The sequence below is a fragment of the Phodopus roborovskii genome, unplaced genomic scaffold (assembly GCF_943737965.1).
Source record: "Phodopus roborovskii unplaced genomic scaffold, PHOROB, whole genome shotgun sequence".
Lineage (NCBI taxonomy): Eukaryota > Metazoa > Chordata > Mammalia > Rodentia > Cricetidae > Phodopus > Phodopus roborovskii.
This window is the reverse complement of record NW_026125575.1, coordinates 1,630,034-1,650,023: the sequence shown is the minus strand read 5'-3', so window position 1 is coordinate 1,650,023 and position 19,990 is coordinate 1,630,034. Positions and strand designations below refer to the sequence as shown.

At 45.1% G+C, this 19,990-nt stretch overlaps 1 protein-coding gene across 1 annotated transcript in view; it reads right to left on the bottom strand.

The window, feature by feature from the left end:
* Window positions 1-19,990, bottom strand: part of Dnah11 (dynein axonemal heavy chain 11) — a 294,048-nt gene that overhangs the window by 19,153 nt on the left and 254,905 nt on the right. The window contains exons 69-75 of the mRNA XM_051177827.1: window positions 19,153-19,323; window positions 18,018-18,140; window positions 15,469-15,662; window positions 14,154-14,302; window positions 13,181-13,308; window positions 10,985-11,212; window positions 3,291-3,482 (exon numbers count right to left, since the gene is read on the bottom strand). Coding sequence (XP_051033784.1) covers window positions 3,291-3,482; window positions 10,985-11,212; window positions 13,181-13,308; window positions 14,154-14,302; window positions 15,469-15,662; window positions 18,018-18,140; window positions 19,153-19,323 — 1,185 coding nt within the window. The remainder of the gene's footprint in view (window positions 1-3,290; window positions 3,483-10,984; window positions 11,213-13,180; window positions 13,309-14,153; window positions 14,303-15,468; window positions 15,663-18,017; window positions 18,141-19,152; window positions 19,324-19,990) is intronic.

Here is a 19,990-nt window from a genome sequence, read left to right as displayed (position 1 = left end):
TATGAGAATTTGAAGAAATGTATCTAAAATGTGTCCTTCTCTTAAGGTGGCTTGATATGAATGAGTGCTATCTCCACCACCCCACAGACACCTTCTACAGAGCAGAACTGCACAGAAACGACTTCCCGTATTCCCCATTCTAATTCAATTAATGCCCTACATGTCAGTAGTCAATGTGCATTTCCTTCATAATTTTGATTAGTTAGGTCTGCACCTAACTAATCACCAATTCTTTCTCCTAAGCCTAATCCTTTTGTTTTTTTAAACCCTTGTGTGGGGAGCGTGTTGCACATAGGTGTGTGGGATTTGCATGCACATGTATGTGTACCCATGAGGCTTATACATCAGGCATCTTTAATTGCTTATCAGGATTATTATTATTATTATTGTTTTTGTTTTTAAAGCCAGGAGCTCTTGCTTAACTTGTAGCTCACTCAGTGATTGGCTACCTGAAGGAGTTCCACATATCAACCTGCCATGCCTCTCCAACACTCTGATTACAGACATGTCCAACACTTTGATTTCAGAGTCTTTCCATGGGTAGCCTTTTACGCTTATGCTGGGGCATGGGTAGCCTTTTATGCTTATGCTGGGGAGCTGAACTTGGGTCCTTCATGCAGCCAGTACTTTAGTCATTGATTTGTCTCCTAAACCCTTAACTGCTATCTTCTATTACCTTCTTGTAAAGGGCGGTGGTGCTTTGGATGGGAAATGTCCCTCATTGTCTCCAACATTTGAGCACTTGATCTCCAGTTGGTGTTGCAGCATCATTGGAGGAAATACCTCACTCGTTGGAGGAAGCGCATCACTTGTTGGAGGAAGCGCATCACTAGTTCACTGGGATGGCCTTTGGCCCTGTTCTCAGTTTTCACTTTCTGCTTCATTCATGCTCATGGTGAGATGCGATCTCTAGGCTTCCTGCTCCTGTGGCAACAGCTGCCACTTTCTGCCATGCTCTGGCATCATGGACTCTAACCCTCTAGAACCATGAGCCAAAATAAACTCTTTTTTTCTATACATTATCTTGCTCACAGAGTATCGTTTCAGTGACAGAAAAGAACATTTTGTGTACAACCAAGTAATGTGAACACTCTCACCTCGTTCCCAAATCTTGGTAACTTGGTTCACATGGCCGACTTAAAAAACTAAAGCTGTGTTGACCTTGGTGCCCACAGAAAGAACAGCAGATCACAGTTTTCCTGAGCAACCGTGATGCTGATCTAAAGCTTTCTCTTTCTCCTCTCTGACTCTACCTCTATTATGTACAGAGCTCAACTGACACAGGACTACATTGCTAGACCCAGACTCGTGGGCAGTTACAAAGGACATTGGTGAAGTATTGACTGGTCTATTTCTTCCTGCAGAAGTGTTGGAATAATGTTTCTCTCTCTTTCCCTCTCCCCCCCCCTCTCTCTCACACACACATCTTCCCCCTCCCTCCCCTTTCCTTCCTTCCTCCCCCCTTTTTTTTGATATTTAGAGACAGGGTTTCTCTGTATAGCTTTGTAGACCGAGCGAGCCTCAAACTCACAGAAGTCTAGCTGCTTCTGCCTCCTGAGTGCTAGGATTAACAACGTACGCCACCACCACCACCCGGCTATGTGGTGGCACACACTTTCTTTTATGACTTATTTTTATTTGATGTCATGCTAACATGTTATGTCTGCATGAGAGCACAGGGTGGCCTAGAATGGGAATAACACAAGTGTGAGATGCCATGTGGCATCTGGGAATTGAACTCAGGACCTCTGGAAGAGCAGGCAGCGCTCTTAACCTCTGAGCCGTCTCTCCAGCCCCTCTTTTTCTTCTGTCATAACAATATTCCAACTACAACGTCCCCACCTCTCCCCGAGATTCCCTGCTCCATCTTATGTGTAACAGTTTGCATACAACATCATGCTAAGGTGACGTGGGCCTATAATCCTAGCTACCCAGGAGCTCGAGGCAGGAGAATATCCAGTTCATGCTAGCATGGGCTAGAGGGAGAGTTCAAAGCAAGCCTGGACAACGTAGTGAAACCCTATTTCAAAATAAAATAATAAAATGCAAACGCAAAGCAAAACAAACTCTTTTATAGGAGGACTGGGGAAATGTGTCTCGGTGACAGAGCACTCGGTGACAGAGCCTGGAATTCAATCTCTAGTGCTGAAAAGAGAAGAGAAAACAACCAAAAACTAAAGGACAAGCAGGGTAAACAATGGGACAAGGGAAAAGAAAAAAAAAAAAAAGATAAGGCCTACTGATCACAAACCATTTACTCCGGAATAGCACAACCACCATATGTTCCTTGAGAGAAAGCACCCCTGATACGTGTTGAGTGTGCACAGCGTCATGGCAGTCAAGCTGTCACCAAAACCTGAGAAAACACCATGGAGAACACGCCAACAATGGTGACTAAAAGAACAGCCTACCACCGTGTCCTCAGACATGTGGATGGGAAGTCTGTAAAGACCCTTCTTTCGTAGGTGGAAAGGCTCACAACAGCTTCACCTCTGACGGTTTTGACAAACACATACATCTACAGACAGATGCCACTTAATGGGAGAAGCTCTTCCCCTGGTGGGGACAAAGCTCACCCGACCCTCCTTAGCAGCTAGCGGTTCCTCTCGTCTACAATCCAATCACTTGGTTTATGAGAGTTCACACAACTGTTCTTGATGAGGCATTTCCGTTCCCATCTGCGGGTTTGATCCGCAGATACAGCCATCCACCTACCTTTAACTTCAAACCAAGGTGGACGTTACTGAGGAAGTCACAACAAGGTGGCACCCTTATACACAATAATGACATATGCGGGAAGTGCACCATTATTTACACACGTGACGCACCGTAAATTGCTCCCATCATCAGAACTAATTGTGGTGATTATTAATGCAGTGTTATGAACTGTCAGGACTGCTGTATGTAATTACATTTGTGCAGATGCTTCATTACCTGCCTAATGAATCTAGCTTATATGCACATGTAAACCACTGTTTTTGTTAACATAATGAAGGACATCATTTTTTTCCTTCTTTTTCTTTTCTTTTTTCTTTTCTTTTCTTTCTTATTTTTTTTTTTTTTTTTTTTTTTTTTTTTTTGCATAAGTTACTGGTGTAGAACCAGTCTGACCTATCTTATGAAAACCTTTAATCTTGCTTACTTCCACACTTGGCAGAAAATGCTTATGTAGTATTGGCTATTATCAACAATAGCTTCAAAAAATAAATTACGGTCCGTTCCGATAGCACCCGAAGATGGACAGACTCAGTTCACTCCTAGGAAGGGGGTTATCTGGTCATAGCACTTACATTAGGGCGGGCCTCCAAGTAGTTGTAGAGGATGTTGGCACAGATGGTCAGGTCCCCCGGATTAAAAGGGTAGCTTCGGCTCCAGCCCTGGGGGCCAAACCTCAGTCTCCCCGACACACAGGCATGGAAATAGCACAGGGAAAAGAGGATGCTTTTAAACTCCTGGTCCTTTGAGCACATCTCAAGCATATCCTGGGAGGAAAGATGAGACATGGCTGATTAACCGTGTGCACAGTGTGTAAGGGCACTGAATTCTCAATGCCCCAGTGGATGGCTTCGGAACAGTTTACTAGAGCTTTAATCACAGCTGTTTGTCCAGGATGCGTGGAGACAATTTGGCTTCTGCCAGTGTGCTGGAAGTTAGAGGAAGGCTTGTTCTTTTCAGACAGGCTCTCCTGTATCCAGGCTAGCCAGGACCTCTCACCATGTAGGCATGGGTAGACTTAAACTTTGAATTCTCCTGCCTCTGCCTCCCAAACGATGGGATTACAGCCCTGTACAACAAAACCTTGTTTGTGAGGTTATGGGGATCAACTTAGGCCTTTGTGAGCTCCCCCAACTAAACGCTGATCCCAGTTTATTTTCTACTTAATGTCTCGGCTGGAGAGAGCAGCTGGGGAGAGCGGCTGGGGAGATGGCTCAGTGGTTAAGAGCAATGGCAGGTCTTTCAGAGGACCCAGGTTCAATTCCCAGCACCCATAGGATAGCTCACTTAATTGTCTCTAAATTCTCTACAAGCCCACTCATCTTCACCATGCTAGTACTGACTGGTACCCTTTCCTCTGCAGCCCAGCAGAGTCATCATTAGCAGATTGCTAGTTGGTCACAGATCCCCATTCCTCCCAGTGGTGCACACATGGTCACCCACTGAGAGACTGTTCCCAAGCCACTTCTGAAGCCATGGGTGCCTCACAACCAAGGCTTTGCTGACAGATTTTGAGCAGAAGCGATTGGCATAATTTCTTGTCCGTGTTGTTTGGTTACCACTTTTTCCTGTGGGCTAGAACCAATGATGACCAGACAACCCTGGCACCCTCCAGGCAGGTATGGTGGAGGTGTTCTCAGCAGTGGAGTGCATGGATGATGTGTCAGACCAGCCCAGTGTGAGAGGGCACCCTGCCATCTTGTAGCCACTGTAATATGATTCTCTCTCTCTCTCTCTCTCTCTCTCTCTCTCTCTCTCTCTCTCTCTGTGTGTGTGTGTGTGTGTGTGTGTGTGTGTGTGTGTGTGTGTGTGTTTGTCATGTGCTACTGGGGTTTGAACCTAGTACCTCACCCATCCGTGCTAGAACAGTAGCACTGGGCTCCATCACCAGCCCAGCTTCTTATTATAACAGCCATGTAGTCTGTGCCTTAAATAATCCAGGACACATGGCCTTCCAGTGAACTGAGGAAGAATCATGGCTGAGATAACTGAATGGCATAGGAGCTTGGGGTGTGGACTAGATCTGCAGGATTTCTGCACATCACGGGGAAGGGGTTGGGTCCCAGTAAGTGACGTTGCTGTGGATAATCCCCCTATCCCCACCCCCTCAGCAGCAGCCAAATGCAGAAGTAGGAAACATCAGATCAACTGCTGAAAAGCATTTAGCCATTCTCCAACCCAGCAGTGCTCTGCAGCAAGCAGGAAAGAGAAGTCAAGGATACTCCTTACATGGGTATGAGGAGCCAGCCAAGCCCAGGCTGCACCTTTCTGCCTACTGCCTTTTAGAAGCTCAGCCACAGCCAGTTCATTTTTAACCACACGTTGGCCACATACCAAGGCTATTTAGGAACCCTGGGAGAAGTCCATGTCTGGCCTCTCAGGGGACTTTTGGATTGCGTTTGCTGCAATGGGCCATCACCAGGGAAGTGTTCCATTTGTGCTGATAATACTTGTAGCAAAATTAGCTTTGCTAAATATAATTTTAGAATTGCCTGGCTACATGTAGTTCAGAGCCAAAAGAATCTCTAAGTTGCACTGTATTAGGGCCATTTTTAGGTGATTCATGGGGATAAGTGCTGTACGATGACCAAAAATAAACTTTTCCACAACCACACATCAAATAAGCAAGATGCTAAAAGAAGAAAAACGATATAATTTTCAAGGCTGTAAAAATGCTTCTACCTTTAAGAGTGCGGTATTTCTAAGAAAGGAACTGTGTTTCAAATTTCATATCAGAACTATAATCTAACAAGACACCAAGTAGCCACTTGCATTAATCACATAAAACTCAAATAGCTATATCAAATACAGCAATTCAATCCATTATCATATGTAACTTGGTTTTCTCCTCAGTGTTAAAGCAATGAGCCAATTGGTTGTCCTGTTGGCACAGACGTTATGGGAAGAAAATGTGAACCAGGCATTTCTGACAGTGTGGTTCTACGCACCCCACGTTGTACTGTGCATTCACACACTGACTGATGAGCAAATGAGTATCAGGAAACAGACAAGCACTCGGAAGAGTGCTCGCCGACCCTGCACAAAGTCCTGGGTTTGATCCCCAGCACAGCATAAACGGGGCACGGTGGGGTGGGGTAGGTAGCTTGTCATCCCAGCATGTGAGTGGCAGAGGCAGGAAGAGGAAGAGAAGGTCTCAGCTACACTTTAAAGTTAAGGCAAGCCTAGCAGAACCATGTCAAGAAGACACAAAGTAAAAATTAGAGGGGGGGGGGGGAGGAGGAGGAAGGAAAGAAAACTACACAGTTGGGAGTGTCGACAGAGGACAGGCACTGTATTTACAGTGGTTCGACTGGCATTTAACTGTGAATTTACATGCATATTTCTCAGGAAAAAAAATAGAAATCTAAACTCTCATGCTAATAATAATAATATAATAGTAATAATAATAATAATAATAAATGGTTACTTTGTATGAAAAGAACCCCAAATGCCAATTATAAAATGTTCAAAGGCAGAAGATACCCTTGGGCTGAGAGAGGTGTGGGTTGGCGGCACCCTGAAAGAAACCGCTCTCTTGATGTCTTGCTCTTCTTAATGGTCAGATTTGCAGAAACATTCTGGAATGCTAGCAGAAGCAAAGTGCTGCTGTGAAAGATTACAAAGATAGATTTAGGGGTAGGGAGACAGTTTTGATGGGGAAGGACTCGTGCTGTGACAGCAAGAAGATGTGAGTTCAAATCTCCACAGCCAGGTAAAAGTTAGACATGGTAGTGTGGACCTGTAGCCCCAGCCCCGTAGGGTGCAAATAGGTGAACCACAGGGGCTTCCCGGGAAGTCAGCAGAGCCAAAATGGCTACCTTCGGGTTCGGCGCGCGACCTGGTCTAAAAAAAGAAAACCTGGTAGAGAGGGAAAGAGGGGAAAACATGAAATGTGTGGCATGGTCCTCTTGCCTTCAGCAGAGGCGTGTGTTCCTGCACACACGTGTGTACACATTCCCCGTGCATATAACCATGTAGCACACACACACTCACAACGCCTACCCACCCCCCAAAAAAGCCCTACAGAATAAAGGCAGTGTGATTATGAAGTAAAAGGAGTTCTATTATACCCAATCCCCTGCTATCCATTTTGCAAATTCTGTCGTTTTCATTTTCTGTAGTCGGCGGCAGTCAACTATACCCTAACCAGTATCAAGTGGATATATTCTAGTCCTTACATTTTAACCTGATTGCTTCACAGGGTTATGACTGTTGCATTTTACCATCGTTAACCTCTTGCTGTTGTAAATTTGCAAGTTAAATTTTATCCCATGTGCGTATATATGTATGTATGTATCTATGCATGCATGCATTAAAAAAAAAAAACCCCACCATTTATGAAGGATTTGGTATTACCCTTGGTTCCCGGTTTCTGTTGTCATCTTGGCACATAAGCTACAAGGAAGAGGTGTGACTCATCGTTAATTTGTGGGATGTGTCTTTGCAAGAAAACATGTTCCCTTTTACTCCTTGCTCCTCCTTTCAATCCTCTATTGGGGCTACAGCTTTCATCTCCTGGGAACACGACAAACATGGTGCAGTGATAAAGATTCGTGCGGGCCTGTGAAGAAACACGATGGCCAAGCCATCTTACAGAAGGAAGCATGCATTTTTAGCTCACGGTCTATCCTGGTGGAGAGTTATGACAGCAGGCTTGGAGGTATGAGCAGGGAGCTAAGAGATGAACAGGAAGCAGAGTGACCAAACCAGAAAGTGGGGCCAGGTTATGAGCTCACAAAGCCAGGTCTCCTCGACGGAGCTCTTCAGCAATGTGCAACCTCCCCATAACCCAGCAAGATCAAGTAGGGAGCAAGCGTGGGGCCTTCGGCTTCATTTCTCATTTACACTGTCTCAGTGACCTGCCTCCAGAACTCGCGTGTAGCGGGAAGATTTTTCCATCGTGCTAAGTCAGTGTTGTCTTGTTAAGAACATCTTTCAGAGAGAGTGCACTCTGCTTCTGATCAAAGGGCCCCAGGTGCCCCATCTGCAGCCAGCCAGGTCACAGGTGACAACCTCTCAACAAGATGGCACGTGACAGTTAACACTGACTGTTTAAGTTGATCTGGGATCACCTAGGCCTCTGGAAATGCTATGAGGGCTTATTTAGATTGCGTTGACTGAGGTGGGGAGACCCACCCTAAATGTGGGTCTGGGATGGGCTGGGGTCCCAGACTGAACAAAAAAGGAGAAAGCAAACAGAATAGCATTCATGGCTTCCTGCTTGTTGACTGTGGACTCAGTGTGACGTGGGACCTCCTGTTCCTGCTGACATGTCTTCTTCCCTGCCATGGTGGAGTGCATGCCTGGAGCTGCAAGCCATATTGATGGGAGATGTCATTCTGTAAATATGTTTCTCATACTGGTTAATGAATGAAGCGCTGTTGGCCAATAGGAAAGCAAGACAGGCGGGACTAGGAGACAAGGAGGATTCGAGGAAGTAGTAAGGAGGAGTCAAGATGGAGAGTCTGGAGAGAGCAGGACTCCAGCCGGCTCTCCGGTAAGATGAAAGTGCGTGGAAATACGTAGATTAACAGAAATGGGTTAATACTTAAGACAGAGCTAGCCAATAAGAAACTAGTACCTGGCCAACAGCATTATATCAAATACAGAGTCTCAGTGTGTTAATTGGGGCTGGGGCGGCGGTGGGACAAGACCAACGGCGGACGGATAAACCTTACTGAGGAAGGAGGTCGGAGGAGGCCAGGAAGGCGCTCTCTTTCTGGCGTGACTCGGACAGGAGAGGATCGGGTTGAATTTCCTGGTGTTCATCTGTCTAGGTTGTAAGTTATTTCTCCCTGAATAAACATCTATTCGGCCTATTTGTTTATCCTGATCCTTATTTACCGCAATACCTTACTCCTTACACCACATGGCTTCTGTGCGGGGTAGTTTATCACAGCAGTGGGAGAAGTATCTAGAACACACTCTGAACAACAACAGCAGCAGCAGAAAGGGCGTTTGGGTCTAGACATAGCGGCAAACCAATGTCTTTCCACTCTGGATTTCTGTAGCGTTTTTCTCTGTATGGGTTGCTGAAATAGGCTTGAGGGGACATTTGGTGAGTAGAGGATTAATTTCCTTTTGCCTCTGAGGGTCAAATTTACTCTCAGTTTCCAAGAGATCCTTCTCTGTTACAAAGACTTTTCTACTTTAGAGACGTTAAAAGTCTTTTCAAAAATACGCCTTTCAATTAATATATGTAGTGGTGCAGACAGCAGTTGGTAGAGCCCGTGTAAGGGGTATGGTTTTTCCGCCCGCCACTGCTGGTCTTGTCCTGCTGCTGCGCCAGCCCCAAATAATACACAGAGACTCTGTATTTGATACAATGTTGTTGGCAGGAGGAGTCAAGATGGAGAGTCTGAAGAAAGCAGTATGCCGCCGGCTCCCCGGTAAGAGAAATACATAGATCAGCAGAAATGGGTTAATAATTAAGGCAGAGCTAGCCGATAAGAAACAAGTAACAGGGCCAACAGCATTGTATCAAATACAGAGTCTCTGTGTATTATTTGGGGCTGGCGCGGCTGCTGGACAAGACCGGGAGGCGGCAGGTGGAAAAAACCGTACTCCTTACAAGCCCGTACTTTCTTGAATAAGTTAGAGCAGGTGGTCTTAACCAGGGAATTAAATCAATATTGATTCTCGGATATTATTTTTTGGGGGAAGAAAACAAAATTATAAACGAGAGTGTGGTAGGTCCAACGTGAAATGTGCTGCACAGGCTCCTTTGTCTTAGTACCTGTTTGCTTGGTGGTGACATTATTTTGGGAGGTTGTGGACCATTTGGAAGGTTGAGCACAGATAGGGTAAGTGGGCTTCTAGGGGCAGGCACTGAGTATTATAGCCCAGCCCTGGCTCCCCAGCCTACCCTCCCTCCCCTCCTCTTTCCTCCCTCCCTCCCTTCCCTTCTTTCCTTCCTCTCTTCTCTTCCCTTCCTCCCTCCTTTTCCGTCCTCCCTCTCCCTCCCTCTCTCCCTTCCCTTCCTCCTCCCTCCCTCCTTTCCCTTCCCCTCCTCCCTCCATCCTTCCCCTTCTCTTCCTCCCCCTTCCCTCCTTTTACTTCCTCCCTCTCTCTCCCTCTCCCCTCCATCTCTCTCTCCCTCCTTCCTTCCTTTCCCTCCCTCCCTCTCTCCCTCCCTTCCCCTCTCCCTCTTCCCCTCCCTCTCCCTTCTCCCTCCCTCCCTCTCTCTCCCTCTCCCTCCTTCTCTCTCCCTCTCTTTCCTCCCTCCTTCCCTCCTTTTCCTTCCTCCCTCTCCCCTCCCTCCCTCCTTCCCTCTCTCTCCTCTCTCCCTCCCTTCCCCTCTCCCTCTTCCCCCTCCCTCCCTCTCTCTCCCTCTCCTTCCTCCCTCCTTCCCTCTTTTTCCTTCCTCCCTCTCTCTCCCCTCCCTTTCTCCCTCCTCCTTTCTGACACTGCCATGCTACAAGGAGTCCCAGCAGCCAGCTCCTACAGTAACAGGTAGAGCCCCAGTCACCATGCCTTCTACTCCAACGTGGATGGTATCACCTTAAACTGCAAGCCAAGATAAATCCTTACCAACTCAATTGCTTCTTGTCAGGCATTTGGTCACAGTGACAAGTATCTACCGTAGAATTTACCATAGATATTAACCAAGAACAGCGGTTTTCAACTTAGAAATATCAAAGCCAGGTCTACAGCACCACATTGATGCTGTACCAATGCCATCACTATTATCACCAATAGCTCCTTTTTCTGGGCCAAGACACTACTTCACGAGATACACCTATACATTTCAGAAGCAGGTTTACAAAGTTACCGAGGACCAGCTATATTTTCTTAGCTTTAGATGAAAACATAAATGTATTCCTAGTCATTAAAATAGCTCTTTCTTCCAAAGAGTAATACACATGAAAATAGAACAGGGGACTATTTGGGAAGAGGAAGGGTACTAGTAAGAGGGGACGCAATGAAGAATAAAGAGGGAATGGACATGATAAATGTACACTACATACTTGCTAATGCAATGAAACTCATTAGTTTACATGTCACAATGAAACCCATTACTTTACAATCAACACGTACCAATTTAAAAAGAACGGGAGGAAAAAGTACCATCCATGAACACATGTGGACACACACACACACACACACACACACACACACACACGTGCACACATACACATGCGCATACACACACACACACACAAAGATTTCACTTCTCCAGTCTAAATGATATGTCCAAGTTGACGTCGGCCCCGCACTGTCTTGAGAAGACACCAGCTAGTTGTTAGCCCAGCTGCATCTGCCTCCTTACCTGGTCAAAGTTGCACAGAGCAGCATGCAAGCTGGCCAGCATTCCTGTGGGGGGCTCATTAGTGATCTTAATGGAATTTTCCAGGAGGCCTTGGGGGATGATGTGCTCCTGTGGGGAAGGCGCAGCCTCGGCACTCATGAACACCCTGTAATCTCTGTGGCTCCCTTGGCTGAATTTTTCAAGGAGTTTCTCCAAGGTTCCCAGCCACTTGACCACCAGATGGATATTCTGCAAGACAGCAGGGCTTGTGACTGCTGTGCCATTTCAGGGTACAACTTGAACTACAGTATTAGAACTTGTCCCTATATACAAGTATCTTGACAGCTCAGAGAGCCGTGACATGTTTCTGGCCTTGAAGAGTTCACAGTATGTGCTATGGTGCCCTGATCCTTTGTTTTTATACAGAAAAAGAAAAAGCAAAGAGGCCCAGGTGAAATGGGGCCCTGGACCTATTAAATCCCATAAAACCACTCTAGGTTGTCCTTATAAGTCACACCCACCGCTCCATGTGACCTATTTCAAACAGTGACCCACCAATCACCTGTGAGATGAAGTTGCCTACAACTCTGCTTTGTTACAGTTCAAATGCAATTGCTAAGACATAACTTGGGTTAGCTTAATAAAAGTATGAGAAAGTAGAAGCTCTACCAGGCATAAATGTACCTGATCCCTTATTTCATTTGGAAACCTCCTCTATTCAAACTCCTCATTAGCATATAGACTCAAAAGATGTAAGAGAAGGTGGCTAGCTAAAAAGAGCTATCACTCATTTTGTAAGATGCTCTGTGTATCCTAACATACTCTACTTCTTAAATCACAGCATAGTAAGTTTTCCCTTTACACACACATTCTCTCTCTCTCTCTCTCTCTCTCTCTCTCTCTCTCTCTCTCTCTGCTTTCAGTCTCATGAATTGTAATTTTGATCTATTGATGTTATTTCTTAGAATGTGTGTGTGTGTGTTTGTAGTATGCATGTATGGTGTGTGTGTGATTGTGTGTGCATGTGTGTGATGTATGTGAGTGGTTTATGTGCACTGTGTGCATGTGTGTATGTGCATGTGTATGGATGGTGTGTGTGCATGTGTGTACTGTGTGTGCATGTACATGCATGTGTGGTATGTGATTGTGTATGTGTGGTGTATGTGTATGCATGTGTGGTGTGTGTATATGTGTGGGATGTGTGTAGTGTGTGTATGTGTAAGAGTGTGTGCATGTGGTGTGTGTGTGAGACTATGTGTGTGTATGTGTGTGGGATGTGTTTGTAGGTCAGAGATGATTGAAAGTCCACTATTGTCTCTTCCTTCCGAAGTGGCTTGTAGGTATTGAAGTCAGATTGTCACTGAGCCTTCTGTCTGGCCCTAAAGAAGGTTTGATATGCCAAGAAGAAATGCAACATGCATCAAACCTCAGTACTAGAGACACCAGAGAAAGCCAATGCTGGACTTTGGAAGAGAATGGGTATGTGGGTTGTTTAAAGAAGGTTGGTACTAAGCAGTAACTGTGCCACACCACCATCTGTGAGCTAATCCAAGACTCCCTTTCTTCACCTCTACATGGAGAACACCACTGAGCCTCGAGCTTTGCCATAGTGACTGGAGAAGGACATTCCATGAGTTTTGATGGTTTCATGTACCAAACATCCATTGCCACTCATTCTGATGGCTATAACAGGGCTGGTTGTAGGAACAAGTCCAGCTCTACAGTTCCCCAGAGTTGGCCTGTGTTCAAGGTCTCTGGGGCCTCTTATCAGAATCATAGACCAAGAAGGTTGCCCTGGAGTACACTGGGTTATAGAATCTTAGACGTGTCTGTATCTGCTCTAGACGGGACTATAGGAATTGTCTAATTTCTTAATTTGCAAACAGGCTACATAACTATCTAGGGGCCAAGTAGAGTTGTAGAAGAATACACATAATTTATACATTACATAAATGTATGTGCATGTATACAATGTTCTGTCAACTCTGTAGTGGCAGGTTGACTTTGAAGTCACACATGCCTTTCCATACTATGGCATTAGTATAGCCATCTCCATTAGCTTGCTCATTCCTGTCCCTTTCTCACTTACTGTGAGTGTGAGAGGGTCTGCACGTCACCTTGCGCTAGAATAAGGGCCCTCCCTGCTGGGAAGGGTAGCAGAGCATGGCCCATGGTTTGGGTTCACACCAGGGTTTTCCTGGAAAGCTTCCTACTCACTTGAAGGATGACCCAGTGTCCTCCAGTGGCAGCCTTCTCCAGTGCCATCTCTGCCACCAGCTCCTGACCTTGCCCTAGTGACACATTGTGGAATTTCCCAGAGTCACTTGTAAATCCAAGTCTTTTGCCTGTGGAGAATATAACATGGCGGGGGGGGGGGGGGAGAGACAAATGTTAACTTGAGAGGAGAGTCTAGAATTCTACAGTCTACATCTGTGGTCACAGCTGCCACCTGATATAGGTCACCTTCCTGTGGAATCCCAATGACCTCCCTATTGTTTCCCTTGGCATTATTTTGAGCTCTCTCTCCAGCTGCCTCCCTGCAGGCACTTTGAAAAGCCCGTGGAAGTCGTCGTTTCCTTGGGTTTTTATGATAATGAAGCTTTTGACATTTTGATAGATGGGAGCATTGTTATCGAGCTTTCTAAACTCCCCCAGAAAAAGGAGCAACATGTGGTAGATATCGCATCCGTTTTGAAGGGATTGGCTCATTGGGTAAATGTACCAGCTCTCACCTTGTGAGGCTGCATTTAAATGGAGCCCAGGCAGGTCACAGCTACATTAACCTGGTATTCCTGCAGCAGGCTGTGGGGAACAGTAATCTGGAGCACAAAGCGACAATCTCTCGCACAATCGAATAGAGTTGCCCCTAATGACCATTATTTAGTCACAGGGGGTACCAAGATTACATGAGCATGGAGAAAATTGCCCTCTGGCCCTCATATCGTGGAAAGGTGGAAAACAGCACAAAAGAACCTTGCATTATGCCAACCAGATGAATGTTCTGTTGGAGTATTTCTCCAGACTACAGTGTTATTAGTTGTGCATTTTCCACACACCCAATCTCCAACAAATGAGAGAGAGAGAAAAAAAAGATAACTGAACAGAAAGGGTGGGCAGGGGGCTGCAGACAAGGGGGAGGGAGGGGAGGAGAAGGGAGGGGAGGGGAGGCCGGCGCCTCCTGGCTACTCACCGAGCATCTCTAGGTCTTTCAGGGCGTCAACACCTGGAGACAGGATGAAGAACATTGGGGTGGTGGGGCTGCTTTCTTCACATGCTTTACCCAGATCCAACCTCGTCCTCTCCACATACTTTGCACCTAGCTTCTCCTCTACAAAATTTCTGTTTAAGAGAAGAACATGCAAACACAAAAGAAGGAGACACAGCAACCCCCTCCCTGGAAAACAAAACAAAATTTTGGATGACTGATTTCCAACTTGAAAATTTCGTGTCACTGCTTGGGTGAGCTAGGCGGCTCCTGTAAGAGGTGTCTTTAGGAAAGCCACAGGAATCCAAGTAGATTTATGCAGGCAGCGTACCCCTGAAATTGCCTGTGACTCCGAAACACTGAAAATCGGAAGCCTGCTTCGCATTTTGGGTCCCCTTCTGAGTACCATCAGCTGTCCACATATGGCTCTGTAGCCCCCAAACCTCCTACCAGACCCCTCCCCCATCACTTATTAACAGTTCATTAGATTTGCCACAGTGCAATTTTCCAGCCTGCTGGGCTTCTCATGAATATACAAATGCTTCTTGTTTTTTTTTTTTTTTTTTTTTAAGGGTGTTTCTAACAGGGAAGTGCAATTAAGCAGGGATTATTTTCCAGCAGCATCAGACCTAGCAGAAAGCAAGTACTGCTAAACAGATTGAACTTGGAAAGCAGGGTTCCACAGAGACTTCTGCAAAGGGAAAATTGTCCAAACTAAACAAAGCAAAGCAAGGACCCCTGAGTGAGACACATGGATACTGTGGAAGAAAAACCAGCACACACTGGGGATGAACTTGAGAACCCTTTGGTTGCTGAATCCAAATTAAAAGAAGAATGGTGTGAACTAAGCAGGGTATTACTTTAGAAGTAAAGTAATTTCTCAGGAGGGCAGAGAAAAATGCCTCTGGCACTGCCCTGTGGGTTGTGGTTCCCGCCTTTAAAGTGTTCTGACCGTAGAGTCAAAGGGCCACGAGTGGCTGGCTCCATGAAGAGGGTTTACCTTTTGTTTGACACGCAAAAGCTCCAGAGCCAACGCGCAGCTAATAAAAGTGATGGAAATAGGCATTGCAAGCTCCCAACCTCTTGACCCTGTGGATACCCCATGAATATTATTGCCATTTCCTCACACCTCAAACCCACTCCTGAATCGAGCTGTTTGGAAGGATGTACAGAGACTGCTTACAGGGTAGTCACAGTTCAGTTGCTGAGCCATGTTTAACGGTAACGGTGATTATAGAACTGAAATCTTAGCAGAATTCCTCCTCCCTCCATGTCGCCGAAAAGGCCATTCGTTGCTCACCTCAGGGCGTACGTCATCCTGTCGGGTCTCATGGCTCTCAGAACAATCAGCTTCTGTATTAAACTTTTCTTCTTCCATTCTTGTGGTAACTTTTCTTTTTCTGGACACTCCGATTCTACCCATTTCCTCCACTGCTTGGCAGATCCTTCCACATCTCGGTCTAGGCCTCGGAATTCTTCCATGAGGGCAACTGCCTGCAGCAAGGCAGCATAGGGACAAGCAGGAATGCCGAGAGCAGGGGCCATAGCTCGAGACAGATTTACGGGCGAGCCCTCACAGTACCCTGAAGATTTTCTACAAGCCTTCCTGTCCTACTAAGAGCTGAGGCTCAGGGACACCTTCAGGCCTCTGGCCTTCTGAGTCTGGTCAGTGGGAAGCGTCGGCAGGTATGGGCCGTGTGACCGTGTCCACGGCAAGGGCAGATGCAGCACAACTTCTCTCCACCTCTTTCTTAATTGGGTATGTTTGTCTGTAACCACAGTCCTTTGCTAAATGCTCTGGCTGGTTGGCTCCTTCCATTTGCCTCCCTTTTCAGCTAGAAAAATTTTTTTGTTTGTTTTTTTTTCTTTCCTATTCCCGGTTGACTTATTGTGTTCATAACCCACCCCTTTGTGCTGTCTGTTTTACGTTGAATCACTGAGGTATGACATGTTACAAATCCATAATTTTTTTAAGATTTACTTTAATTATGTGTATGGGGGAGTGTACACATCACAAGTGAACACAAAGCTAGAGGTTTGAGATTCCCCTGGAGCTGGGGTTACAGGCAGTTGTAAGCCACATGAAGTGGGTGCTGGGAATCGAACTCAGGTCCTCAGGAGGAGCAGTATGTGCTTATAACAGCTGAGCCATCTCTTTAGCCCATGAATCCATAATTCTAAAGTGATAATTGAATTGAAAATACAAATTTCTAAAACTATTGTGCAAGGGTTGGACAGACGGCTCAGTGGTTAAGAGCATACTGCTTTAGCAGGATATCCGAGTTCAATACCCAGCATCCACACTGGGGCCCCACAATCATCTGTAAACCAAGGTCCAGGGGATCGGCTATCCTTTCTAGGCTCACGGGACACCTGAATTGATGCCCATACATAGACACACACATACATAGTATTTTCAAAAAAATCTAAAAGGCTCTAAATACACTATAAAAATGAAGTACATGTTATTTTCAGTGTATGGAAACATTTGCTTGTTAGAACAAAAGCTAGAACAGACTTAAGTGTGTGCTGGTCATTATTCAGGGCCTTGGAGATGATAAACTCTCATCATTAAGATCTCCTGGCAGAAAAATAGAGTAAGGGCGTCATGGTGGTACACAACTTGAATCCCAGCACTTGGGTGGCAGGCCAGACAGATCTCTGTGTTCGAGGCCAGCCTGGTCTACAAAGCCAAGTGCCAGGACATCTAGGACTGTTACACAGAGAAACCCAGTCTCAAAACAAAACAAAACAAAAACAGTAAAGGATGACTGGGGGTTGAAATACAAGTAATCACATCAATTCACTTTTGCTCATTATTTGTGCATATGCATATACATAAATGTGGTGTGGTGGTATATACATATACATATATGTAGTATATGCACAGGCATGTATGTGCATGCATATCTATACGCTCATGTAGAAACCAGAGGTAGATGTTGGCAGTCTTCCTGATATTACTGGTGCTATAATTATTCTTAGGGGAGGGATTCGAGACATTGTTTCTTTGTATAGCCCGGTCTGTCACTCTGTAGATCAGGCTGGCCTTGAACTCAGAGCTATCTACCTGCCTCTGCCTCCTTGGTGCTAGGATTATAAAGGCATGTGCCACTACCACCCTGCTAGTCAACCTCCTCTTTTGAGACTGGGTCTCTCCTTGAGTCTGGAGCTTACCAATTCTACTGTATCTGCTGACCAGCAAGCTCCAGGGACCCTCCTGTCTCTGCCTCCACCACATCTGCATCATGTGAGAGCGGTTTATCAACTGAACCATCTCTCCAACCCTAGCGTAATCACCTTACAGAAGTATAAACTACACTACTGTGGTTTCAAAGTCTGTTGAGAAAAGGCAGAAAACTATAATAAAAGGGAAGCAGAACAAAGAAACTAGATTAAGCTAAATCAAAGAATGATTTTTTATATCCTTTGATTTTTATCAAAGGTCATGACAGACTGTACATTAATTGCTAAATATCTTTTCCTCCCATACATAGGCCAAAAGCTCCTTTATCTTTGGATAAGAAAATAGTCAATTGAATGATACAAGATGTGTAGTATGTTTCTAAAATTTAAGTGATATCTACATCATCTTTTTAAAATAATTTCACTTTATTTTATGTGCGTTGGTGTGAAGGTGTCAGATACCCTGGAAATGGAGTTATACACAATCGTGAACTACCACATGGTTGCTGGGAATTGAACCTGGGTCCTCTGGAAGTGCAGCCAGTGCTCTTAACCACTGAGCCATCTCTCCAGACCCCTCCATATTATCTTTTTATGAACTGTTTTCTTCTATATTAAAAAATATTGTTTTGGGGGAAAAAATACAACAAATTCCTCCCATACCTTGACAGCACTCCATGACTGAGGGGTTAGAAAATCAACAGGACTTGCATAAGAGCGTTCTACTGCAAACCGAAGCAGGAAGTCCAACTCCAGGGGATCGATCTCGTTCCTTCTCAACAAAATCTAGACGGAATACACATGTGCAAAAGATGAATTGGCTTTCATCAAAATCACAACACAAGAAGCTGCCGCCAACAAACAGACATGCGTGCAGACAATCCTAGCAGAGTCCATTCTAGATTTGAAATAGATACTCTTGGATTATGCATATGATCTCAAAACACAAACCAGCAATGATTAGGAAAGACTTGTGTGAGGGTTCAAGTTTTCCAGTTCCAGCATTTACAGCAATAAACAATGTGTAAGAGATAAGCTTCCACACCTACCCCACTGGACTAGCTCCTAATAGCATCCTTGTAGATTTCCATACTTATCATCGACCCCTTTACTTAAGCAGAGACTTCTGAAGGTATTTATATGAAAGGGGAAGAAATGACAGGCTGGACTCACTAAAAACAGGAGCATGAGGCTGGGCTGGAGCTTTTAATTAATTATTCATTGAGAAAAAAATTTAAATTGTATTTTTAATTGATGAAGTATATATACATATATGTATGTGTATGTATATGTATAGATGTGTGTATATATGTATATATATATGAAATAAAATGGAATAAAACATGATGTGTTGATACGTGGTTACATTGTGGGATGCCATGTATTAGTAATTTTTTGAAATTTACTTGTTTAGAAAGACATTAACCTTATACAAAGCTTAAAGTAGAACTCGTCATTAGCAACAACATGGATGAGAGCTCATGAGGGCTGTGAGAAGCTCAGATCTGGATTCATAAGCTAGACCTCAAAGAACGTATTTGGTTTTTTTGTTTTGTTTTGTTTTGTTTTGTTTTGGTAGGCGCTCAGAGAGTTTGTGTATAGAACCAGAGAAAATGCAATGGTTGTCAGTCACCTAAACCAAAACATCCTAGTCAAAAAGCCATGATATGCTCAAGTTCCTTGTCAGCAGAAGTTTCTGAAAAGTGATTTCTGGTTCCCTTTGTCAGGAGGAAAATGCAGAACAAACCAAGGCGTGGTCCTGTGGTCCCAGGGAACGTCAGGTGACTCATGTCCTCACCTGGAAAGTCATCTGGGACAGGAATGTGAGCTTGTCCTTCTCAAACAGCGCTTGGCTGGTGTAGAGGAAGGTAGTATAGGTAATGCTCTCTATCAGGGTGCAGATGCGGCGCTGAGTATCCTCCACCTTGTCAGCCTGCTCAATGGCTCTATGGAACAGCGTGTTGAAGGCCTGAAGGGTTAATTAGAGAGGGTAACGTAATGCGTGCATGTCTAGCTGGCCTCAGACACACAAGGCACAGTTTACTCTTTTTTTCTTTTTAAGATTATTTATTATGTATACAGTGTTCTATCTGCATGTATGCTCACACACCAGAAGAGGGCACCAGATCTCATTATAGATGGTTGTGAGCCACCATGTGGTTGCTGGGAATTGAACTCAGGGCCTCTGGAAGAGCAGCAGGTGCTCTTAACCTCTGAGCCATCTCTCCAGCCCCCGCAGCTTACTCTTTATCTACGGGGATGGGGGACAAGGTAGGACTTCTATGAGGCTTACATGAGCAGCTAAGACAGACTGAGTTTGTGCCATAAAGCCATTGGTCATTCAAGGTTCGCTGTCACGATGCTTGTGTGTGCATGTGCGTGCTCATGCACGTATGCCCATTTGACAGGACAGGATCTTCTGTTATTTACCTCGGCTAGCCTGGAGCTCACTTCATAAACAAGAGCAGCCTGGAACTCATGTGAGTCCTGTTGCCTCTCAAGCGCTAGAATTGTACATGTATGTCAGTTTGCATAGTTCACAACTGTTACTAAAATGATTCTGCAAAATCCATTTGCACATTCTTCCTAGCAACAGAACAAGACCATCCTCTCTCTTCTCATACACTTTCTTCAGT